The sequence below is a fragment of the Hibiscus syriacus genome, unplaced genomic scaffold (assembly GCF_006381635.1).
Source record: "Hibiscus syriacus cultivar Baekdansim isolate YM2019G1 unplaced genomic scaffold, ASM638163v2 tig00002229_pilon, whole genome shotgun sequence".
Taxonomy (NCBI): Eukaryota; Viridiplantae; Streptophyta; class Magnoliopsida; order Malvales; family Malvaceae; genus Hibiscus; species Hibiscus syriacus.
The window spans coordinates 7,152-33,919 of NW_024061917.1; the positions used below are offsets into that span (position 1 = coordinate 7,152).

The 26,768-nt window shown below is 36.2% G+C and overlaps 2 protein-coding genes across 5 annotated transcripts; both read right to left on the reverse strand.

The window, feature by feature from the left end:
• Nucleotides 1-6,875: 6,875 nt before the first annotated feature.
• Nucleotides 6,876-8,045, reverse strand: LOC120138487. The gene is made up of 2 exons (XM_039153944.1): nt 7,824-8,045; nt 6,876-7,268 (listed from the first exon to the last, which is right to left on the reverse strand). Exons 1-2 carry the CDS (start codon nt 8,043-8,045, stop codon nt 6,876-6,878), a joined length of 615 nt encoding a protein of 204 aa, XP_039009875.1.
• A 10,417-nt stretch (nt 8,046-18,462) lies between these two features.
• LOC120138509 lies at nt 18,463-24,545 on the reverse strand. 4 transcript variants are annotated; one of them, XM_039153972.1, is made up of 16 exons: nt 24,048-24,545; nt 23,455-23,505; nt 23,144-23,377; nt 22,636-22,734; nt 22,471-22,526; nt 22,100-22,211; nt 21,660-21,839; nt 21,285-21,548; nt 20,721-20,906; nt 20,452-20,643; nt 20,254-20,364; nt 19,875-20,177; nt 19,694-19,792; nt 19,147-19,613; nt 19,014-19,046; nt 18,463-18,672 (listed from the first exon to the last, which is right to left on the reverse strand). In XM_039153972.1, coding segments are annotated over exons 1-16 (2,511 nt in total). In that variant the 5' UTR covers nt 24,171-24,545; the 3' UTR covers nt 18,463-18,671. The 4 variants fall into 4 exon arrangements, with proteins under 4 accessions (XP_039009903.1, XP_039009895.1, XP_039009909.1 ...); XM_039153964.1 differs by having other exon boundaries at nt 20,254-20,361; nt 20,721-20,912; XM_039153978.1 differs by having other exon boundaries at nt 18,464-18,672; nt 20,302-20,364; nt 20,721-20,912.
• Nucleotides 24,546-26,768: the final 2,223 nt, after the last annotated feature.

Consider the following 26,768-nt stretch of genomic DNA (forward strand, 5'->3'; position numbering starts at 1 on the left):
TGTAAAGATGTCGCTATCACTAGTGCCTACTGCAGCCACCCGCGCCATCGCCATCACCAAAGCCTACCGTCTCCACCCCTGTTCTAGAGAAAGAAATCAAATCAATCAAAAAATGAATCTAATAAAAAAATAAAATCAAATCCACCCAAACATCATTGTGCCCTTATCACCAGAGCCTCACCATCACTATAAATTAAAAGTTAGATCCGAAGAAATGATGAGAACTGAGAGGTGGCTTTCTAAAAAAATGGGGAAAAAGAGAGAAAAACAGCTCGGAAAAAAAAAAGAAAACTAAGAAAGAGAGAACTTCTTACCATTTAACTCTCGTCGAAAGCTAAAGGGGTCACCAGAGTTCGAAAGCTTTGAAAGATATTTGGATAGATCTAGAATCCTAGCATGAGTTTTAGGCAAAAGAAGCCTCAGATTCGAGTTTAAGAAGTAAAAAAGAAAGTTTTGGGAAGTTTTGGCTCCCTCCGGCCGCCGTGAGCCCCACAAACTGTCACTGGCGAGTGGCAACCTTCCCCGGTTAAAATTAAAAAAAATGGGAATTAGGGTTCAAAAAAATTTATAAAAGGGGTATTTAAACCTAGCCCAAAATGACGTCGTTTAGGGCTAGGGTTTTCTAAGTTTTGGCGCATGGTCTAATTGCACAGGGGTCATCCGTGATTGTATTATTTCAGTTTAGTCATTAGATGCAAGATCCTATTTATTTCGTTTAAAACTCCAAATTTTATTACTTTGCAATTTGCTCACTACATGTTTATTAATATGTTTTGTTTAAATCACTAATCTCCATTGTTAATTTACGTTTTATTCGGTTTTGGTCCTTCACCGTTATTTTATGGTAGAAATTGCCTAATCAAAGCTTTAGAGTCTGTAATCTTACTTTGTGTTCATTTTGGTCACCATATTATGTAATTTATTTATTTTGCATGTGTACGTATACATTTTTTACCTAATGTTATATAACTTAAGTATGTAGTCACTCATATTAAATATTTTTATACTATATGTATATATCGTATGTCATTTTTAACAGTAATATATGTACATAGTAGTCGTACTTATTTATTTATTTTTTGTTACATGTGTATACATGTGTATGTGTGTGTTTAACAAATTTAAACATACATATTACTATGAGCATATATATATATTTGATATTTTAAAAAGTCTTATATATTTATATACATTTTAGCTAAAAATGATATTTTTTAAGTATTGTATTATATATCTATTTAATAATAAAAATTATTATTGTAAGTGCTAAAAAATTATGGGATTCATTGTTAATTATTCAATTAATCTACGGAAGACCCTCAAATACTTGGGGAGTCCTTCCGAGGGTTATTTGAATAAAATAATTTTTAACATTATTATTTTTTATTAAGTTAATTAGATATATATCTTATTCATTTTAAATAATTTTTGTATATCTTCGATATTTTAATATAAATGTTTAATAAATAAATATTTTTTATTATTTGTGTATTTCTTTGTGTATTGTTGTTTAATTATTTTATTTATTCATTTTGGCTTTGTTTTATTTATTTACCATGTTGATATTTCACCCATTTTTTATCTATCATTTATTAACTGCCACATTCATAAACCATGCATTCGTTCTCTCGCTTTCGAAAATTATCAAAGGCAATGTTGTCTTACATCATGGGATAACGAAATTACGTCCAACATGACTGGATTTCAATTTTGTTAATTCACGAAATAAGATAACACCTCTTTTAAATAAAATTGAGTGAATTAAGTCATTTTTATCGAGTCAAATATTTAAAAAATAAATTCACTCATTTTCAAATTAATCAAAGTGAAAAGGATCGTAATTAAATTTTGGATTTGAATGTGTAAAGTTCCACTATTTAAACAGCGTATAATCGAGAGTTACCAATTTTGGACAATGTGGGGGTGTTAATCCTGTCCCACATGTAATCAACTCCTGAATCCTTAAAAAATAAATTTTTGGTAAACACAGACCAATTTTGTCTTAAAACGGTTTTTCTTAAAATTGTTTTAAAATAGTTTTTAGGTTTTCGACCTACCTAACCCAAAGGTCGATGGCGACTTCAATTTCAAATTAGACCAAAAAATCCAAATCTTCCAAAATAAAGTCATAATTATTTTTAAATTTAATTTTATAAAAAAATAGTTATGACACACCCGACTTGCTCACTCTTGAGAGTCTTATGGAATTTGCGCCCAACTAGCAGCTGAATTGCCTTGGCACTAGTTGAGGTATATTCGGATATTCTAACATGTAAGATTATCATCATACTGCTAAAGTAAATTTGGTGTCCTAGTTATTTATTGAGCATCTCACTCGGGGTTCTTAATTATAATTGTATTAATTTATTGTTCTCACTTTTAGTTTTTTCGAGAATTTTTGATGCCATTAGACCCCATTTTCCAACCTCTTAACTTAAATTGTTTTTCGTAACCAATTCATTATACTAGTATCGATACTAATCTTACAGTATCAATACTAACCCATGAGTATCGGTACTCACCCTTAGTACTAATACCAAAAATGGCTATTGGAATTTGAGAAAACTTGACAGTATCGATACCCTCCTTGGAGTATTGATACTTTTGTACTACGATATCAATATCACTCTAAGTATCGATATCATAATTTGATTTAATGTTCAAAAATGAATTCAATATCAATACCCTTACCTAGGGTTCGATATCCTTCGCTCGGTACCAATACTTCCTTAAGTACCGATACCAAAATAGGCAACTGAAATATGATGACTAAACATTGTATTGATACCCCACCCTCGAGTATCGATATCCCATGAACAAGTATTGATACTCCTAGCCAAAAACCCTTTGTTTATAGCTACCTGAAGCACAATATCGGTATTGTTTATCTGGTACTGATACTCAAGCCTAGAAATGTTTTGTTTTGAGCATAAAAATACTACTCAACTTTCCCCTAAAGTGTTACTAAGGTACTTAACTATTATTTCAATCTTATGTATATTAAGAGGGGTCATAATAGGCCACGATTAATGTTGAAAGACACCATAAGCTGAAATCTACCATGAATGTGCTTACATGCTTCATAACTCATGCAAACCAACCAAACATATCTAGTGATCTATATGTGGTAGAGATGAGTTATAAATGTGTTACCTGAATTCCTAAGCTGCTGGAAAACTCTTCAACTTAACCAAGGGTTAGCTTTTCCTTCCCCTTACTTTTAGAGCTCTCCCCAACTTCTCTAACTAGACAAAAATCATATACATGAGTTACTAACTGATTTGAAATCTTAGGGAAATGTTAAGAAAGTTTCCTAGAGCCCTAATATTCTCAAAACGAGCTGAAAAAACCATGGGTTTCTAAACCCCACTAAAACTCTTTCTATGGAAACCATAGCCAAAATTGAATATTAAGGGCTTGAAATAAAGCTTGGGATGAATAGGTTATGATTCTTACCATTATAATCTCATACCAAGCTTGCTAGATCACAAAGTTGCTACCTTTCTTAAGATACAATGGAAGACAATATACGGTTTAAATGGAGGAAGAAGACAAGGGTAATGAAAAAGAGATTTGAGAGAAGAGGATTCAGACGTGATATCTCCCAACCTTAATGGGATTCAGCCTTTTAAACTAAAATTGTTATAAATGCTTCTTTGGTCCTCCCAACTTTTAGTCTTAATTTAAAAATACCACTTTTATCATGTATTGGTCCCAAACAAAGCCTAATCCTACCTAAGTTTGGGTCAAGGCTTCCTATAAGGAAAATGAATTTATTCTAAATATTCTCGGTTTTGCCCAAAACTACTAGCCCGAGATTTGGAGCTAAACTTGTACAGACTTCATATCACATTCCATAAAGTACCCCAATAAAATAGTTTTAGATAGTACCAGTAGATTCATGAAAATGTTAATTAGAGATATTTGTTTTTCTGTAAAAATGATAACCATAGAACATTTATCAACATAGTTTATAATCATTAAATCAAAAATTAGGATCTCAATTGGATAAATCATTCAAAGGTCAAATCATATAAAATGATCATATTTCAAACAGATAAAACAATCATATGCACATGATAAATCAATCAAGTATTCAAAATATTTTATATAGAACACAAGGAACATGCCTCACAAAAAAGATCAATTCAGGAGGACTATCGAGTATCGATCTCGCCATGCTCTAAGTAGTGCTCGAACTTAAACCATAACGAAGCATGGTTATCATTGAAGTCGTATCTAAATCTAAGTATTGAGATGGTTTACAAAATAATACGAGTAATCATAGGCTCACACGGATGAACGTGTCAAAAAGAGTTGGGTTGAGCTGACAAACAGTTGAGAGAATCATGAGTACCATAACAATAATAGCATATCAGTTCCTTGACCATAATTTAAATGCATTTAAATAAAATAGTTTAATATATATGTATTATCATGTTCAATATTCAATTTGGAAGCTTTTGGGTTAGAGTTTGCAAAAATGAACTATAAAATCAGACTTAAGAAGATGAAAAACCAAAAATGTGACTTTTCAGAAGAAAAAAAACCAACTTTTGGTCAAAGTCGAAGTCAACACCCGGTCAAAGTCAAAGGTTAAGTCAAGGTCAACGATTTAAACTGGTTCAAGTTGACTGATGCCACTTTGATTTAATTTAGACCATTTCAAGTTTACTCAGACCAGTTTCTAGAATGATTACAGTTAGAGGAGAAGTCTCACACGTAGGGGTAGCGCGAGGCAGTGTGTGCGGCTACCAAAATGATAATAGGGACCTTTCTATCACTTGAGATACAATCGAATACCAAAATCAACTCAGATCATCTCAAATATCCAACCACAAGTCAAAGAAACAATAAAAAAGTGACCGAACAACTTACCCAACAACGACGACAAATGAGCGACAACGTGGGGATGAACCTAACTAGGATTTAATCAAAACTGACTATGGAACACTATGGTGACGGCGGTGTGATGAAAAGATAATGGAATTAGCCAGAAACATCAAAAAATAAATACGACCAATCTAGGCTCTGATGAACCTTTGAAGGGTTCTCCACGGCAAACAATGGGTATTCACAAAGTGTGGTTGGTAGGGTTTTGATCGTGGTAACTAGGCTCTTACACTAATATGGGTGTTGACGTTCATAGATAAATTACGGTCGAGAATAACGATGGTGAGACCAAATGGTTTCTTATCAACTTTTAGCAAACGATGATCGACAATAAGTAACTAAAAGTTGGGATTTGGTTGTAGGATTATGGAGGACATGTGGGTGATTGTGGTGCTTGCCATAGACGACCGGTGAAGGTTGAACGGTGATGGGAAGTGGTTTGAATGGCTGAATATAAAAGATTTCTGGGAAATGGTTTTTCACGGGGCCTGAGTTAAATCAAAAGATTGGATTGAGATATTCTAGAAATCCCACATAGGTCGTTTTAACAGATATTTTCCTAATTTCATGTTATCTACAGCGACATGGTCTAATTAGTAAGGGGATAGGTTGGAGTTCTTGTTGGTCACGAGTTTCAACCCTGTAAATTATACTTTTTCTTTTTTTTCTATTTTTATCAATTCCAAAGTCAAAGGTAGATGGATAAAACATAGCTCATGGTCCTGAACTTCCCTTGAGTTATAGATTGGTTAATAAAATTTTATAAGGTGTCAGTTTGACCCTCAAAATTATTCTAAGGGATTATTATTAACCAAGAAAACTTGGAGTGTGAAAACTCTTCCCTTTAAGAAAATTTTATCATCGAAATTCACCTAAACGAAAAAGATACAAAAATTGAGTCTTCATTGATTCATTTTTCTCTTAGGTAGCTTATATGGGACCACGGTTACTCCACTAAACCTTTACCATCGAAATACACCTATTATGAAGAAGTCTCTCATCTCGATCCAATGTCTGTACAAGCTCCTCATCGTAAGATACATCATGTCTCAACTCAACATCCTCAATCTGAATTATGTGACTCAGATCTAAACGATATAGTATGAGCATAGATACATGGAAAACATCATGAATACGGCTAAGTTGGGGAGGTAACTCAAGTTGATATGCAACAAGTTTGAATCTTTTTAAAATATGATATGGCTCGATAAATCTCGAACTCATCATACCCTTACGTCTAAATCTCAACACCTTCTTCCACGAAGATACTTTTAGAAAGACCTGATCTCCAACTTCAAACTCGATATCTTTCCTTCTCTAATCGACATAAGACCTTTTTTTATCTAATGCCTTTTTTATACAATCACGAATCAGTTTGACAATAACCTTAGTCTCTCAAACTAACTCTGGACCCAAATTCTTCCTATCATGCAACTCAGTCCAACATATGAGAGTATAAATATTGGCCTGATAGTTATTATTATATATAAAATCGGCCAAAGGTAAGAAGTCCTAAATCACGTAACCTTGTAATATGTCTTCCAGAACCTAAATCACCCTCTCAAACTGATCATCCATATAAAGATGAAAATTTGTACTAAAATTCAAATGAGTGTCTAAAGCCTCGTGCAGAGTCTTCTAGAACCTCAAAGTAAATCTTAAATCTCGATCAGCAATGATATATAATGGAATATCATGCAATTTAACAATCTCTTAGATATACAAACTAGCTAGCTTGTCCAAAGAATAATTAACTCGAACATAGATAAAATGAGTTGACTTGGTGAGTCTATCAACAATCACCTCTAAAGAATATTTATTTGAATGAGTCAAACGTAGACCAATAATAAATTCCATCATAATCGGCTTTCACTTCCACTCAGGAATCTTGATAGACTGCAATAGGCCAGACGAATATTGATTTTCTGCCTTAACCTGCTGACAAGTTAGGCATCTAGCCACATAAACAGAAATATATTTCTTCATGGCAACCAAACAGTATCAAAGATAGCCCACCTCAACTCTTTTTCATCGGGTACATAATAACAACCCTTGAAGCACAAAATTTCATCATGTTCAAAAATGTAATATGAGGTAGGCCCCTGCTCAACTTGCTCAATAATGGGAAGCAAAGAGCTATCTAGAAACTGCTTGGCCTTAATCTCCTCGGCCAAGGTAGGCTTAGCCTGTAATTTTGCTGATAGAATGTCATCATTATATAACTTCATCTTGGCAAATAATGACCTCAAATCAGATATTTTCTTACGGCTCAAAGCATCAGCAACAACATTATCTTTACCTAGGTGGTAATTAATCTCGCAGTCATAATCCTTAAAAAGCTTGAGCCAACACTGTTGTCTTAAATTAAGTTCCTTCTGAGTAAGAATATATTTCTGACTCTTATGATTGGTAAAGATATAACACTTATCTCCATTGAGATATTGTCTTCAGATCTTCAAGGAAAAGATCATAACTTCTAACTCCAAATCATGGGTTAGATAATTACACTCATGCGTCCTTAGTTTATGAGATGAATAAGTAATTACCCTTTCTTCTTGCATCAGAACACAACCAAGTCCAGAGCGTGAAACATTTTTATAGACCGTGAAATCCTTCTCAAGATCAAGTGGAATTAAAATTAGGGCTTGGTTCAATGTTAACTTTAATTTCTCAAAACTCTTCTACTGAACATCAACCCAGACAAAAGGAACATTATTCCTTAACATCTTCGTCAAATGGGTAGTAATGATGGAGAAACCCTTGACAAAGAACTTGTAGTACCCAGCTTAACCCAAGAAATTGTAAATCTCAAAGACATTATTGTATTTCTCAAAGACATTGTTGGGTTACTTTCAACTCAAGATGGCCTCAATCTTGCTCGAATTGACCAAAATATCTCTAGAAGATACAATATGCCCAAGAAATGTCACCTCTCGAAGCCAGAATTCACATTTTCTTAGTTTGGCATACAGACGATGCTCTTTCAGTGTTTGTACAATAATCCTCAAGTGCTCATCATGTTCTGCCTCTATATGAGAATATACCAGATTATTGTCAATGAACACCACCATAAATTGATCTAGGTATGGCTGAAACACATGGTTCATCAAATCTACAAAGGCCACGGGAGCATTGGTCAAACCAAATGGCATCACTAGAAACTCGTAATGTCCATATTTGGTACGGATAGTAGTCTTTGTAACATCATAATCCTTTATCTTGAACTGATAATATCTATTTTTTAGAATACCTTGGCTCCCCGCAACTGGTCAAATAAGTCATCAATCCTGAACAGTAGATATTTGTTCTTGGATTTCATCTTGCTCAACTTCCTTAATCAATACACAACTTGAGCGATCCATCTTTCTTTTTCACATATAAAATCAGAGCTTCCTAGGTTGAGATATTATGTCTAATAAAACATCGATCAAGTAATTCATGCAGTTGAACCTTCAGCTCCTTATGTTCCTTAGGACCCATATGGTATGGTTTCGTGGAAACAGACGTAAAGCCCATATAAGTATCATCTCAAACTCTATGTCCCTATTTGGAGGTAACCTTAGAAAATCATCTGAAAAGACATCAAGAAACTCATTAACGATACGAATTTCCTTGATCTTTTATAAAGAGCCTCTAGTATTCAAAATACATATAATAAAGGTCTCATATCCCTTTCGGATCACCCGGTTAGCAGTCAGAGTTGATATTATTTTGGAAAGATAACCTCGATGCTCCTCAATTAATACTACAATCTGACCATTAGTAGTCTTCAAAGTAACTCTCTTGTACTCGCAATCTAGATTGACTCGATGTTTATTCAACTAATTTATCCCCAAAATGAAATCAAGCTCCTTCAAAGGAAGTTCCATAAGGTCGGCTAAAAACTTTCTCCTTGAACCTCTAGAGGGCAATGCGAAAATATTTTATTCACAACCACCGATTGTCCCAAAGGGCTTATTACAGTAAGAACACTCTCAGTGTTCTCGATAAGAATCTCAAAGTCTTAGAATACGGAACTCGAAACATAAGAGTGGGTGGAACCGTTTTCTAGCATTGTAAAGTATAGAACAAAATAAATAGTAAATACACATGCGATAACCTCTGCCTCAGATACAACTGCTCCTCTACTCTACTATGAATGGGCTTTACTTTTAGACTTTTAAGCAGATCCATAAGTTTTCCCCTAGCTACGACCTCTAGTTGGGGTCTGAATAGAAGCCTGTGAACTTGCAAGAGCCTAGGTGTTGTAGGCCTCAGAAAATGACTATTGGATCCTCATTGAAAGCAATCATTTATCTTCTTTCAACACTCTCCCTCATGTTGATTTCCATAAAACTCATAAACAGACACATGAGAACAACCCATTGAATCACCTTTACTGATAGCTATGGATGGAGGTGTTGCAGGCCTAGAACTGGTATTAGTCCTCTACAGAGCAGCAGCAGTACGAGTCCTCTTTTTAGGACGTGTAGAAGACCTCCTAGATCACTCTCAATCTACTCGATCAATAATAGGAGCCAAGGCCTTAACCTCCTTAGTATCTTTTGCTCTCCCCACTAGAACATCAAATATCTTATCCTGATGGGTCACCACGTGTATACACAGCTTATATCTGAGTCCCCAAGCAAACTTACGGCACATATCCCTCTCAGTACGAACCATACTAGAACCATACTTCAACAATTTCAAGAATTCCATCTCGTACTAAAAAACCAACATATCTCTCCGAACCAAATCCTGAAACTGTTGTCATCTCTCATCCAAATATGTCTCTCTAAAGAAATAATTCTATAAGTGCTCCTTGAAAAAATATCACGTCTGACAATCAGCGGGAACGCTACTCACTATAGGTTCTCACCAAGTGTGGCCATTCCCATCTAAAATGGAGACAACTCCTAAATATCTTATGGATGGCTCTAAACCCAACTGATTCATACGACTCTAAGTATCGTAATGTCAATCATCTACTTCAATAAGAGCTTCATTAGTTGGGCTTCTGAACATTCTAACCCTATTAATGATTAAATTTTTGAGTGATTGAAACCTTAGGAGCTACACTTGTTGCTCTGAATGCACCATGTATCAACTAAAGAAACTTTCTACCAAGAGTCTCATCTATCAATACATCTTTAGGTTCATTCTCAGAAACTAACGCTCCCCTAACAAGTGTCGTTATATCGATACTAGGGGTAGGCAACAGATCCATCAAAATTGAAAGACCTCGAAGGGTAAGAGGATCTACTGGAAGCAAAGAGTTTATAGTTAGATCAGAGAATCTAGCAGGTTCACCTCACCCACGAGAAGGTCGTCATCCTGTCTAGCGCTCATATTGACGGATCTCAAGGCTCACAACAACATGTAATATTTAAGATTAGATTTGGTACTGGAGTACCGCACACAGTTAAACTTATAAAAATTTGGTGGCATGTCCCTTATAGTAAGTTTCGTTAAAATGTTTTAAAATAATATGTTTATTTAAGACTTACTCACAATCCGAGGTTTAGAAACCAAAAGATTTGTTATCAATCAAATGTAATACCCTAGACCCAATGAGTAGATCTAGCGGATTACATGAAAGTATCCAAAACATTCTTCAATAATTTAAAATCATAATAACCCATACATCAGTAGTAAAATACAATACATTATAAAATAAGTATATCAAAATACATGCATATGTCACCAAAATAAAGGTAATTTGGAAGATAAAAACATTACAACTATATAAACTGTAGAGAATATGTCTATCCTCCAAGTGTCAAGTCCGAGGTACCTAACCAAAAGTATCTAAACGGGGGAAATTTGGGAGAGTGAGCTAGGGAACTCAGTGTGTTCCAATAAGTGCAACATAATATACATTATGTTTTATAATTTATTCAATAACATAGTAGAAAGTGACAATAAGATTTTTAGTAAAATCACTTAGTTATCCTTCAATTGTACACCAATATGTTTCTCCCCAAAATTGCATCCATAAGAACTTACCCTATACCCATTAGGTATAGGAGCCAACCTAAAGGGATACCTTGGGCCATAAGGACTTACCCTAGTCAAAGTGTATGAGCCCACATGAGGGGGTGCCTCAGGTCTATAAGAACTTACCCTATATCCATTGGGCATATGAACCATCCTAAGGGAGTTCCTTAGGATCCATAAGATCTTACCCTAGTCCCATTAATCTTAAGAGCCTACCCAAGGGTCTTCTTAAGCCCATAAAGAATTACTAACTTGATCGGAGTTAAACTTGTAGAGACATCGTATCACATCCTAGAAAGTACTCCAATAAAATAGTTTTAGATAGTACTAGTAGATTCAAGAAAACGTAAATTAGACATATTTATTTTTCAGTAAAACCAGTAACTATAGAACATGTATTTAGGCAACATAGTTTATTATTAATAAATCAATAATTAGGATCTTAATCAGATAAATCATTCAAAGTTCAAACCAAATAAAATGATCATATTTCAAACAAATAGAACAGCCATGTGCACATGATAAATCAAACAAGTATTCAAAATATTTTATATAGCACACAAAGAACACACCTCGTAAAAAGAATCAGTCTGGGAGGTCTACTGAGCATCGGTCTCGCCACGCTCTACAATTGTGCTTGAACCTAATCCATAATGAAATAGGGTTACTATCAAAGTCATTCCTAAATATAAGTATTCAGATGGTTTACAAAATCATACAAGTAATCGTGATCTTGTTCAATCGAACCAATCAGGAGGAGCTGGGTTGAGCTAATAAACGGCCGGGAGAATCACAAGTACCTTAACAACAACAATATAAATTAGTTTAATTTAAATATACTTAAATAAAATAGTTTAATACATATACATGACCATGTTTAAGGTTAGATTTGAAGGCTTTGGGGTTAGAATTTGGTGAAACAGACCGTAAAATCAAACTCAAGACAATGAAAAACTTAAAATATAACTTTCCAAAAAAGGTAAACTTTTGTTCAAAGTCAATGTTGGTCAAAGTTAACAGTTTGATCAAAGTCAACAATTTAGTCAAGGTCAAACCAGTTCAAATTGACTCAGACCAATTCGCGTTGACTTAGATTGATTTGAGTTGATTAAGACTAGTTTGGGTTGACTCAAACAACAACAACAACAACAACAAAACCCAATTCCCATATGTATGGGGTAAGGGGGAGGTAGGGTAGTAGGCTGCCCCCAACGCCAGGTTGAGAATAGCTTCCGTGAAAGACCTCCGGCAGTCAGAAAATTAAAAATATAGATAAAATGCAATGCATGTATAAATAATTACATAAATACATAGCTAAACAGTATTCATATGCAGTCATTAATACCATATGTGCTTCTGTAATGGGGAGTAATCCCTACAAAATAATCCCTGCGAAAGAGTCTCTGCATATAGACAGAAACCTAAGACCCGGCTAAAATTAACAGAGGAAACATGATGAGAATGATACACATGAGACAACGATAGCAAGCCCAGTTCTAATATTTCATAAATACCAATAACAGAAAAGTATAAAAAGTAAAAGTCAAGGAAATAACTACAAATGCTTTTAAAAGAAGACAAAGATGATACACCCTATAGATGTGACCCACCCTACTCGACTACCCTAGTCTTAAGCCTCCATAATTTCCTATCATAGGTCATGTCTTCGGTAAGGCCTAAATCCTTCAAATCAGATCTCAAGCAGTCATCCCACTTCCGCCTTGGTCGTCCTTTCCTTCTGGCACCGTCGACTGTAATCGACTCTACCCTCCTGACCGCATCCGACGGTAGTCGCCTAAGGACGTGTCCAAACCACCGTAGTCTTCCCTCCCTCATTTTTTCGGAAACAGACATCACCCCTAAGGACATCCTAATAGCAGAGTTTGTCGTCATATCCCACAGAGTCCTACCACATGTCCATCGAAGCATTCTCATTTCTGCGGCCTCTATCCTCCTAACGTGATCCTTCTTGGGTGCCCAACATTCTGATCCATACAACAGCGCTGGTCTTATTGCCATTCTATAAAATTTTCCCTTAAGTTTTAGAGGCACCTTCTTGTCACACAAAACTCCAGTAGCAGCCCTCCACTTTAGCCATCCCGCCTTTATACGGTGTGTAACGTCATCATCTACACCCCCATCTTTATGTATCATAGACCCTAAGTACTTGAAATAATCCTTTGAGGGAAGAACGTGTCCTTCTATGCATACCTCTACATTTTCATCATTTTGGTTCCCACTGAAGTTTGAACATAAATACTCTGTCTTTTCAATATTGATCCTTAAACCTTTTTCTTCCAAAGCAGTCTTCCAGGTAGCCAGTCTGCTATTCAACTCAGATTTTGTTTCAGCCACTAAGACAATGTCGTCAGCGAAAAGCATACACCAAGGAACACCGTCTGGTGTCGCACAATAGATGTCGTCCATAATCAAGGCGAAGATGTAAGGGCTAAGAGCCGACCCCTGGTGGAGTCCGATTTCCACCGGGAATGCCTCGGTGTCGCCAACTGTAGTCCTGACGTAAGTAGTAGATCTACAGTACATATCACGAATCGTCCGGATATAAGCAGTTGGTATCCGTCTCGTTTCCAAAGTCTTCCAGATCGTATCGCGAGGAACGCTATCATAAGCCTTCTCAAGGTCAATGAACGCCATGTGAAGATCTCTAGACTTTTCCCTATATTTCTCCATAAGCCGTCGAAGTAGATGAATCGCCTCCGTGGTAGACCTGTTTGGCATAAAGCCAAATTGGTTTTCCGAAACCCTAGTGACTTGTCTCAACCTAGCCTCTATCACCCTTTCCCATAGCTTCATGGTATGGCTGAGTAGTTTAATACCTCTGTAGTTACCACAACGTTGGGGATCTCCTTTATTTTTATAAATTGGTATCACTATAGACTCTCTCCACTCCTCTGGCATCTTGGCAGTCTCTAAAATAATATTAAAGATGTTGGTCAACCACTTAACTCCCTCATCTCCTAAGGCTAACCACACAGTGATAGGAATTTGATCAGGACCGACAGCTTTCTCCCTTCCCATCTTTCTAAGAGCCATTTTGACTTCCTCAAACCCAATCCTACTTGTAGGGCAGTCATTGGCCGTAGTATGATGGTCGGCTGACCCAACAACGATATTATCTCTACATGGAGAGGCACCGTCATTAAATAAGCCAAAGAAATAACTACCCCAAACCCTCTTAATATCATGTTCTTTCGTTAAAAGAACACCATTGTTGTCCTTAATAAACCTAATGTTACCTAGATCTTTTTTCATAGTCTCCCTAGATTTTGCAAGTCTGAATATGCCATTTTGTCCTTCCTTAGTGTCTAATCTCTTGTACATTTCCTCATATGCCTTATCCTTTGCTTTAGCTACCGTTTTCTTGGCTTCCCGCTTTGCCTCCTGGTATCTTTGTTTAGCTCCCGACCTTTCTTCGTCGTCATTGCATTGAAGAAACTCCTTGAAGCAAGTTTGTTTTGTCTTCACCTTAGTTTGGACTTCGTCATTCCACCACCACGATTCTTTATGTTCCTTGGCCTTCCCCGTCGACAACCCAAGGGTTTTTTTGCCCACCTCTCTGATGGAATTTGCCATATTTTTCCATAACATATCTGCGTTATTTGAGTTTGTAGTTTCAAAACCTGTATTAGACAAAAGCTTACTCCTAAAGTCATCAGTTGTCGCTCCATGTAAGTTCTTCCAGAGGATCCTAGGTTTACCCAGTTTAGCCCTCCTATGCGTGCTCCGCCCGTTGGGTACGCGGAACACCAAAACCAACAATTTGTGTTGTGATGCACATGCCTCTTCAGGGAACACCTTACAGTCAATGCAAGCCCATCGTTCCCGATTTCTAACCAAGATGTAGTCGATTTGGGTACAATGTCCCCCACTGTGAAACGTAATCAAGTTCGCATCTCTTTTATTAAATAAGGAGTTAGTGATCACTAAGTCGTGAGCAGTAGCAAAATCAAGCAACGTACGCCCCTCATCATTCCTGTTACCATAACCGAAACCCCCATGAACACCGTCATACCCGTCGATTGCACTACCTATATGGCCATTGAAGTCTCCCCCTATGAAAACTCTTTGGTCCTCCGGGATGCTCCTAAGTACAATATCTAACTGATCCCAGAAGCAACGTTTCTCCCCCTCCCCTAGGCCAACGTGTGGAGCGTACACTGAAAGGACATTCACCACTTCCGCTTCTATAATAACCTTAATCATCATGATCCTATCCCGGTATCTACAAACTTCAACAACATTTTCCTTGAGACTAGAGGATACCAAGATACCCACCCCATTTCTAGCGTTATCTACTCCTGAATACCACAACTTGTACCCATTACACTCTCTGGCGCGAGCCCCTTTCCACCTAGTCTCCTGAATACATGCAAAATCCATTTTCCTATTACTAAGTACGTCGGTCAGCTCCAGCAGCCTAGCATTTAATGTGCCTACATTTAACGAACAAACTCTAAGTCTAGTCTCCTTGACACCACTCCGTTGAGCCCTCCCCCTATACGCCCTATGGGATCTAAAAGAATGACATGACCTCAAGTAATCATCTATAATCGAAGCTATGGGGGACTATGAAAAAGAAGATCCAAAGAAGAAACCTTTCTGAAAATCCTCAGACCCGAAAATGCAACACCCAAAAAGCAAAAACAGTTTATAAATAATTATAACAGATATACTCAATTTGAAATATAAATAATGATATAATATACTAGAGGTATAGGACAATGAAAAGAAAGAAAAAAAATGATCTAGTAACTCCTACCCAGAGCAATATAGCAAAATATAGATCCAGTAGTGCCTTAAAGGTGAAGAATGAAGATAAAAGGAAAGCCCTTGATAACCATCAATTACCAGTAGTGTATTAGCATGAACTTCACTTGGATTATTCTAGAGTACAAGACAAATAATTAAACTACGCAGAGTCAAATATTATCCTCCGAAATTAAGCAGCAAAAGGCACGAAAATTTGAACCAAGTAACTACAGCACTGAAGATTAAAAATAACTAAATTGAGATCACAACTCGAGAGAAAGAACAATAAAACCCCAATAAAGGATATTTACAAATAAAAAAAAAACCAAGATTCAAATGAGATTAAACAGATAATCCATACAATATATTCTAACAACTCCAATAATAAGATAATTTTTTAGTCAAGTAAATCATCGATACTACAAAAAAAGGAGAAAGCTTTAGAGTGTTCAAACAAATGGGTCGTGAAAACACAAACACCGGTCAGATTTTTTGCATAAACCCAATCTAAAAAATAGCACAAAGAAGCTAGAAAAGGTGAGGTTTAACATGAAAGGGGGGAATATAGAAAACCCTAGAATGGGGATCACAGATCCAACAACTATGGAAGAGAAATAACTTGAGAAAGAGAAGGGAGAGAGAGAAAAAAAACTAACTTGAGAAAGAGATCGAAGGTCGATCCTTTGGGTTGACTCAAACCGGTTTTTAAAAGGATTTTGGTTTGAGGAGAAGCCCCACGCACATGGGTAACACATGACGGTGTGTATGATGACCAAAACAACGATTAGGATCATTTAATCACTTGAAATATGCTCGAATACCAAAACCAACTCAGATCATCTCAAATATCCTGCCAAAAGTCAAAGAAATAATTGAAAAAGTGATCAGACAACTTACCCAACATGGACGACAAAAGAGAAACGATGAGGGGATGAATCTGATTAGGTTTTAATCAGAACTATCTAGGGAATACTATAGTGATGACGATGTGATGAACGGGGGTGGAGGTGGCTGAAAATGTCAAAAAATAGAGATGATCGATCTGAGATTCGACGAACCCTCGAAGGGTTCTCCACAGTGAATGACGGCTAATCACGGAGTGTGGTTGATAGAGTTATGATCACGGTGGCCATGCACTCACATTGGTATGGACGGTAAAATTCACTAGCAGATGATGACTGAGATCGAACATGGTAAGACTGAATGGTTTCTTAACAACTTTTAACAAACGACGGTCGACTAGGGGTAACTAACAATTGGGGTTTGGTCACTGGATAACGAATGACACTGAGGTGATGGTAGTGCATGCCACAGACGGCCAATGAAGGTTGAACGGCGATGGGTAATAGTTTGAATAACATAATGTGAAAGATTTCTAGGAAATGATTTTTCACTGGGGTTGAGCTGAATGAAAAGATTGGATTGAGAGTTTTAGAAATCCGACATAGGTTAGTTTAACAAATATTTTCTTAATTTCATATCATTTATAGTGACTTAGCCTAATTGGTAAGGGCAAAGGCTGGGGTTCTCTTGGTCAAAAGTTTGAACTTTGAAAACCACATTTTATTTTTTTATCTTTTTATAAATTCCAAAGTCAAAGGTGGATGGTTAAAACATGGCTCAAGGTCCTGAACTTTCCTTGAGTTACTGATTGGTTAATAAAATTTAAGAAGGTTTCGATTTAGCCCTTAAAATTAATCTAAGGGATTATTATTATTAACCAAGAAAACTTAGGGTGTGACATTTTAATATTCTAGAAATAAATTTATGTAATCATGGGCGGATGAAGGCCTGGAGCCTATCTAGGTCATGGCCCCCTATGAAAAAAATAATTATAATTTTATTAAATTTAAAATTTAATTATCATATTTAAGTTAAAATAAAATTATCAATAGTCCTAGTTTCAATTTATTTTTTGTTCACCATGGCAGCAACTTAGAAATTAGAGAGTATGGGCCATGCGATTTAAAAATTCTCTCCCAAATTTTTTAAAGCAAAGATGGAATTTGAGAGGCATTAAGACAATCAATTATTTTGATCGAACATACCCTCTCCCTGCAACATTTTTTTATCGTAAGAGTTAAGAGGTTAAATTTAAAAGGTAATCAACTATTTTGATTGAGGTTTTGGCTTTTTCTTTGTTTTTTTATTATTATTTTTTATAATTGATGAATTTAGAGTAATAAGAATGATTATCTTATTCATTTTCCTAGGTTGAAATGTGAAAAGAAAAACAATAGATTTTTACTTTTCAAAATTAAAACTCACACTCAAATTATCAAATTAGACGTTGAGAATACATACCGTAGTGCTCCTACAGAAATAGTTGTTGATACTAAGCAAAGGACATCTCAAATTTCAAATGAAGAACCTTTGGATCCATATAGAGATATGTCTATAATTTTTTATTTTATTTATATTGACCAAATCAATAATATTTTCTAGATTCGTCACTTATTTCACACATCTAATTTCATGTATGCCAGACTAATAGAAGTGATTGTATCCATCGTAAAAGTAATTTTAATTTTTAGGTCGTGTTTATCATATGACCATATATCTCATTTTACTTCATTAAATTACTATTCTTCCTACATAAAAGTATTTCAGTATCTAATAAAACTACTGGAGCAAAGGCTTATTCACTGTTCTTCAATTTTATTTGTAGTATTGTTGAAATGACAACGCAAGTAGTTGGCGGTCTGATTGATACTGCAATTTACGATCAAGTAATCCACTAGGCAAACCAAGCAGCTGGCTTCATCACCATTCCTTTAGTTGCTTTAGAATGAGTATGCGTAGTTCCAACTGGGTACAGGAAAATATATATATAACAAAATGTGCAGCTTCAGCATGACAACAAAATGCAGTGTTTTTTTTTCCTTCCAACAGATATGGTGCAAAACAATTGAAATAATCGGTCTGCTCATTGATCCAATCACAATTCTCTCACAATCAAAACACCAAAGATACAATTTATATCCTAAGTTGCTTGCAGTATCCCACCACTTAGGCATTGCAAATCCGTAAATCCTGCCACAACAAAATGAAATCTTCAACACTATTGGTTAAATGAAGATGAAATTCTAATAATGCTAATAATGATAAAACTAGTTTTCACTTTATTATGTTCCTCCCCTGATATTTAACAAACCAATACGAATGTAGACCTGTTAGGTGCATAATCCCAGAAAGGAGAAACATAAATTTTAATGCTACAGTGCACAGTCACATTTTCTTCATTATCTTAGACGCTTCAAATTTAGCTTGTCAATTTAGCTTATCGGAAACGGGAATTACTTCTGAAAGTGCTATACTAGAACAGAAATTGCATGTATAACGTATATATATAACGCAACAATCAAACCACTCACTATCTTCTAGAAGATAATGCTGCCTCAGTTGCCCTGCCATGGTACGAGACAGTTAAAAGCTTAATAAGTTTAGGCATAAAAACGTACACTTATAAATGACCATCAGCTATCTGCAGGGTTTTAAGCCACATACCTGCCCTGCTGCTTTCCAGCAAAATTAGAATTATACCTTCCGAGACCAGAAGCCTTGCTTTCAACATTAGTCACACTTGATCTCTCAGAATTTGCTCCATTAGATTTGTTCAGTATTTTTACATTTGATAGATTTCCAGCCACACCAAAAGAATTGCCATTTGGATGTGGATTCTGCATCCCTAACAGCTGTGAATGATCATCAGCTGCATTTTTGGAGATGACTGCATACCCCTTGAAAACAGCATTCCCATTCTTTACATGATTGGAATTAGCTGATGGGCGACCCCTCTTAGGTCGATTAGGCTGCGCCATTGGAGTAACAGAAACAGAAGGTAAAATGGGGGAGTACGGAGATGAGGCTGCGGCTGCTGCTGCTGCAGCAACTTTAGCAACAGCAGCAGTGGCTGCTATCATCTCTTGTGCTCCCTCTCGAAGCTGAATATAATCGCCCTCAATCAGAAATAACTGAAATCACAACTTCAGATCTTCAGAAAGTACAGCCCACATGCCTATAAAAGGAAATGTAAAGGATGCAAGAAACAAACCTCAGGGTGACCGGCTACAAAGTCGTCCAGCTTTCCGTGTTTCTTCTTGTAATCATGCCAATGTAAAGAAGCAAGCATTTTCCCGAGTCTATTTGGTAGCTGCAATTGACAGACACAAGTCCCACCTCGTTCATGCAGGACCTACTACCAAAATTGACTAATGAAAAATTATAAGACGAACCGTGGAACTGATCCGAATTCTGCCACCAGTTGGTATTGTGCGAACAATGCATGCCAACAATGACCTTTCATCAAGCAGAGCTGTCTCTGAAGTCTTAGCAGATAGCAAGTTATTAGTCTCCCCAGTTGAGACCTGCTTTTCGGGCAGAATGGCACCAGTTCCATTTTTTACGATTGTTTCACAGAAATCAACAGAATTCACTGAAATATCATGAGATGGGCCGGAAGCAACAGCAGTACTTGTTTCCTCTGCTGTTAGAATTTGATCCTCCACTTGATTATTCATGTTCAAAGCATTCTGTTCCTGTCCAGTTTGAATTTAAGTAGAGGTTAGAACTGAAAGATTCCCAACAGCTTGAAGACAAACCTAACAAACAAGCCTCGGGTTCACAGCTCAATCTTAATGCCTCATGAAATTGTGAAAAAACCTGTGGCAAGGTTGGCTCAAGTGGGGAGTCCACAATGTAACTTGCATTAATTGACTCAACAACCTGTAACGAAATGGTCTCAATAAGTAGCAATAACAGATAAAAACAGCAATGTGCCTAGTGAGTAGAATATTTTTTTATTTAAAGTACCTGTGCTTTCCCAGAAGATGATGATATCACAGAATTGGGTTCTGGCCCTTGGCTTACATGCTCTAGATACTCGGGACGAATGGTTTGTCCATTTACAGACTTGTCGTATTCATACTTTACATCTGAGCTCCCAAGGTTTTGAGCAGTTTGGGATAGTGGAATATGACCCCGTGCAGAACCCTCTGAAGAAGTCTGGAAAACACGAAGAACCATTACAGATAACAAGGAAAACCTTGTCAAAAACTGATAATGTATAGGTTTGACCATACCAGATGGTTCTGCCACTGTTGGATGGATGATGTATCTGGCATTGTGCAGTGTCCAACATGAGATGTCACAGGATGGGGAGTACCCTGTTGTTGCAAGATAAACGAATGCAGAGCAGAAACCTGCCCAGGTGGGAAATATGTAGGCATCCCAGCTGGAGGAACCGGAACACTTGGAACATGATCATTCTGATTCTGACAGTAAATACAATCATTTAAAGAACAAAAAGTTAAAAGTAATTAAACGAGTCATACACAAGACAAAAAGGATAATGAATTGACCATTAAATAAAAGCCTAAACTTTTCAGACAAAAACTTCCAAAATGAGTTTACAAGCACAATGTCAAACCATAAATTAGGTAAAATGTAGAAAGATGGAGAGAGGGAGGGAGAGGAGGGTGCAGAGATCAACTACAAAGCTAAAGAAATAGTGGTATCAAATTTTGTCAGAAATAAATTACCATATGAAGAAAGATGTACACCTATAATACAGATGGTAATAAAAATTAAATTTCAGATTACAACACAATTCAGCAATGACACTTCAGAAAAGCCAGCAATCTTACAGGATTTGGTGCTTTGCTAGCTGAAACAAATTGAACATTGTCAGAAGCTCCAGTTGAAATGACCGCAGTACTAGCATTTGCTGCACCACTTCCATTAGAATCCACTTGTTGTCCATTATTTTGACCAAATTGAGATAAATCTTTTGATTTCCTTTGGAACATATGTGATTCATCAGTATAGGAACCACTTCTCTCTCTAACATCAGCCAACTCAAGTTGAAGCTGATGTATTGTATGTAAATGAAGTCTCTCCATCTCTGCAAACTAACATTAACAACCACAACAAAGTCAACTTAAATTGCTGAAAATGATATCAAATCTATTTATTCAAGGAACGTAATACATGTGTAAACAAGAAACTAACAGCTCATCTACCTGTCTTTGACAGCCATGCCAAAGCTGGTTATATTGCTCAGTACGTTCTCGCAACTCAGCCTGTAAGGAATGGTTTGTACTTGACTGCAAAGCATCCATCTCCTGGACACGTGAAATCCAAGTTTGGCCTTCTCTCAACTGTTCATCCCTATAAAGGATAGCTTCTTGAGCAGCCCTATACTGAAGAATACGACTACCATTAGCAAATGCAGCTTGCTGCCTTCTAGAAATCAACATTATAGTTAATTGAAATTGTTTCATGGCTTAAATGTCCAACAAAAACAATTCTGTTTATTGTAATTTTAGTTGATATGAAAGTAAGTATTGTAATTTTCAATAAACCTACAGATGCACAACAGGGAAGTATAACAATATTCAAGCCTTAATCTCCGGAAGTAAAAATAGTAAAAGGTGAATTAAAATCAAGAAAATGTATGGACCTTTTCCTGCAACTCAATAAACTGCCTCTCTTTCTCTTGAACATGCTCTTGAAGATCTTGTATCTGATTTATATGCTGGGTTCTCTCAGCTTCTGAATGATCACGTTCTCTTCTGCCAAATGACAAAGAAAAGGAACCCATAAAAGTTTCGGAAGATTCAGGCCTCAGCTGCAAGTTTAATGCACTAAAAGCAGTAACCAATGAAGAAGCTGCTAAGCAGTTGGGATTGGGAACATCATTTAGAAAATTTCAGTGTTACCAGTCTCACAGCAACTGGAAATACAGATAAAGCATTCAGATCGATGGTAATCCTTCGAACCTTATGTTCGCCACAATTAAAAATGCCTTAAATGTAAAACACAAATACAGACCTGAAAGTGGCAAGTTCCTTGTTTTGTTCTCTGAGAAGGTCATCCTTTTCCCAAGCCTGCAAAGATAACCAATAAGCGCTAATTTATACACGACTTACTAAACACTACACTTTACTTTAAAATAAAAACAAAGCTCGTCCAATAGCAGAATAAAAAATGGCCAACCTCTTCTTTATCCACTTTGATGGCATGCAATTCTCTATCTCTCTCTTCCATTTCCCTTTCCAATTCATGTATGGTCTGTTCTCTTTCTTGGAGTTGCTCCTATTCAAAATAAATAAAGCAAAAATACAGATTGGAAGTCACAAAAAGACAGCAACATCATAGAACCTAGTTGTAGCATGGTTGGAAATAATTTCAAGTGTCAATGGACGTGATTGGTAATTTATAGACCGCTCAAACATTACATATTTGATATGTAATTTTAAATAAATAACAATACGCCTTGTATACAACTCTAGGGAAAAAAGGGACAGGTCTAACTCATCGGCTTCAACAGTCAACACATGATGACATAAATTACTTAATGTTTAAGATCTGAAATTCTACTTTCATTTTCTTGCTCATAAATCAAGATCATATAATCATTCATCAAAGCAATTAAAACTTCTCTTTTTATCTGAAAGTTGAATTGCAGAACAATCCTACTGTGAATCACATTCTAAATTCAAACCTCAAGCTTAGCAACAGCATTGACATGGGCAGCTACTTTAGCATCACAGCTGCTCTGCATTTCTAGGACCCTCGACCTCGCAATTGCCTGTGCTCGGAGTTTAACCTCCATTTGCAGGAGCTCTTCTCTTTGTCTAGTAATATTGTGGATCTGCTGCTGTAATATGTTATCATCTAAACTTCCATCAGCCGTAATTGAGAAATTAACATCAGAGGGCTCTCTCCCATGCTGCACCTTGATAAGCATTCAACAATGTTCACTTCTCATCATTCACAGAAAAGAATTTTAACTTTAATATCAAAAAGCCTTACTTCATAAATGGTTCTCTCATCTGATTGCCCCAACTTTGATCCGTCCATTTCCTGCAGGTCGCAAGAAAACTGAATAAAACACTCGATGAACAGATAAGCTCTATTAATAGCAACAATAATGTTTCACAGCTTAATCAACATAACTTGATGCTCAATCTGCCGCCCACAGCTGGACATTTCCCCATAGCAATACCCAAAAACTTACAAAGCTCTTAGGATTACATAAACACTTCATCTAGTTGACATGAACCCAATTAACATTGCAAATTATTACAAAAACAATGAACCACAAACTGGTCACCACAGTGAGCCAAATGTTTTAATTAATGCATCAAAATGCTGCAAGTTAGAGCATAAGGTTGGTTCATAAATGACTCATCCAAAAAATCTATCTTTTTGCTAGCAGAGAACAGTGAAGAATCCCAAACACAAGTAAAAAAAAAACTAAATCAAACACGATAACTTTTTTTGACTTGTTCATAGAGCCCAAACAATGAGTATTTTTCGTTCTCAATTGATCATTCTCTCAAAACCCAAATAATACAACAACAACAACAACAAAAAACGGAGTATTCATCAACAAATGAAATTACCACTTCATCCCCGTGATTACGAACCGGGTGATGGTCGGAAATGACACGCCACTCCTTACGCGACGATGATGACATTGGGAGCGAACCGCTCCGTGCGGCGGCAACACTGGCTGCTGCCTCCATTAAATCAGAATGTCCCACGACACACCAACTCCCTCACTTTCTTAATCTGCTAAAAAAGGCAGACCCAAAAAGGAAAAAGGAAAGAAAAAATGGGGTTTTTTCAAATTTTAATTGAAGATACGAAACAAACCCTAGAATCGAAGAACGTCAGAAGAAAGGATCGTAAATGGTAAAGGAGTAGAGGTGGAGAACAATGGGGGAAATTGGGTTTTAAAGATCGGGAATTGGAGGGGTTTTGGAGAATAATTTCAGTTTGAAAAATACTGAGATTTTAACGCCATTGAGAGCTACAGAGATGAGTGGGAGCGTTACGTTTCGACCCGGCCAAGGCTCCCGCCATTTATACGGCAACCTCATCCACTATAGGATTCCATCACGAATTCTGGTTGCGCGTGGTCTACACACTTCTGGTCAAGCAGTCAATATTTAAGAGATAAATGATCGTAACTACAACATTATTATTTTTTTTATTTTGATGATTTAATTATATTTTTTATTTTATTAATTGGTTTTCAAAAAAAAATTAAAAATATTTAAAACAGATAATATTTTATAATTATCTTAGTTTAATAAAATAAAATTAATGATATTAATATGTAGACACTTATTTTCGTCTGGAGTCTTTATTATATTGTATAGAATATATGATATTATACATAATAATTTCAAATATATATAATATATATAGTTTTTGAAAATATATAGTATAGTTTTTAAAAACATATTCTTATATAATTTTTGAAAACATATTATATGATTTTGAAAACATATTATATGATTTTGAAAATATAATATATTATATAGTTTTTTAAATATATATTAAGCTTATTATTATTATTAGAGAAAATCGCCTCAGTGACCAAAAATACCTTATAATATACGATTTTAACCAACTTTTTTTGGATTTGCCAAAATGACCAATAAAATCGCAACGCGATATCAAAATCGCAACGCGATTTAGAAAATCGCAACGTTAAAAAGAAAATCGCAACGGTCAAAAGAAAATCGCAACGCGAGCTTCCAAGTTCGCAACGCGATTTAAAAGAAAATCGCAATGCGATTGATAGAATCGCAATGCGATTTATATAATCGCAATGCGATTGAAAGAGTCGCAACGCGATTTAGAAGAAAATCGCAATGCGACTGAGAGAATCGCAATGCGATTTATAGAATCGCAATGCGATTGAGAGAATCGCAACGCGATTTAGAAAATCGCAACGTTAAAAAGATAGTTAAAAGATTTTTGTTTCTTAAGAATTTTCTCTAAAAAAATAGTATCCGCGCGGACGTGTCGAAGACACGTATTACCACGACCACGACCACGACCACGACCACGACCACGACCACGACACGACACGACACGACCCGACCACACCCGACCCGACCCGACCCGACCCGACCCGACCCGAGACGAGACGGCGGCGGCGGCGGCGCGCGAGAGTCCCCCTTGTCCTCTTTCACTCAACAAGGAAGTGCAAAATACAAGCCTTAAATACCATTCCCAATAGTATTTCCAATACTATGTGGGATTGAGCATTACCAACACTTGTTCCAAATATCATTATTCTTCATAAGTTATCATCCATTACAATATGAATTAGTCGTGTTAATGAACCAATATACCTCATTAATATATGGTATTGTTGAACAAAAGAATGATGATGATGATCTTATTAAAGACCATCTAATACGAAAGAATCCAATGCATAACCGATACCTTATTGTGAAACTAATTCACATAGAGGTTGTACGTGAAAAAAAATCTTTTACTTTTATAGTAAATATCTATCTCAATAATTTTAATATAAAAAATATATTTTTTATTTAATAATAGAATTATTTCATGTATTTATCAAGTTATAATTTTAAATACTTATTAAAATGAATTAATTTATTATCGATAATTCATATTGTAATGGATGATAACTTATGAAGAATAATGATATTGGGAACAAGTGTTGGTAATGCTCAATCCCACATAGTATTGGAAACATTATTGGGAATTATATTTAAGGCTTGTATTTTGCACTTCCTTGTTGAGTGAAAGAGAACAAGGGGGACTCTCGCGCGCCGCCGCCGCCGTCGTCTCGTCTCGGGTCGGGTCGTGGTCGTGGTCGTGGTCGTGGTCGTGGTCGTGGTCGTGGTCGTGGTAATACGTGTCTTCGACACGTCCGCGCGGATACTATCTTTTTAGAGAAACAAATGTTTTTTTTATTTTCAACGTCAATCGCGTTGCGACTCTCTCAATCGCATTGTGATTCTATCAATCGCATTGCGATTCTATCAATCGCATTGCGATTTTCTTCTAAATCGCGTTGCGAACTTGGAAGCTCGCGTTGCGATTTTCCTTTGACCGTTGTGATTTTCTTTTTAACGTTGCGATTTTCTAAATCGCGTTGCGATTTTGATATCGCGTTGCGATTTTATTGGTCATTTTGGCAAATCCAAAAAAAGTTGGTTAAAATCGTATATTTTAAGGTATTTTTGGTCACTGAGGAGATTTTCTCTTATTATTATTATATTAATTTGTATTTACTATTGCTTTAGGTCCAAGTCCGGTCCAATAAAATGAGTCTAAAGATCAAGTCCAGCAATGGT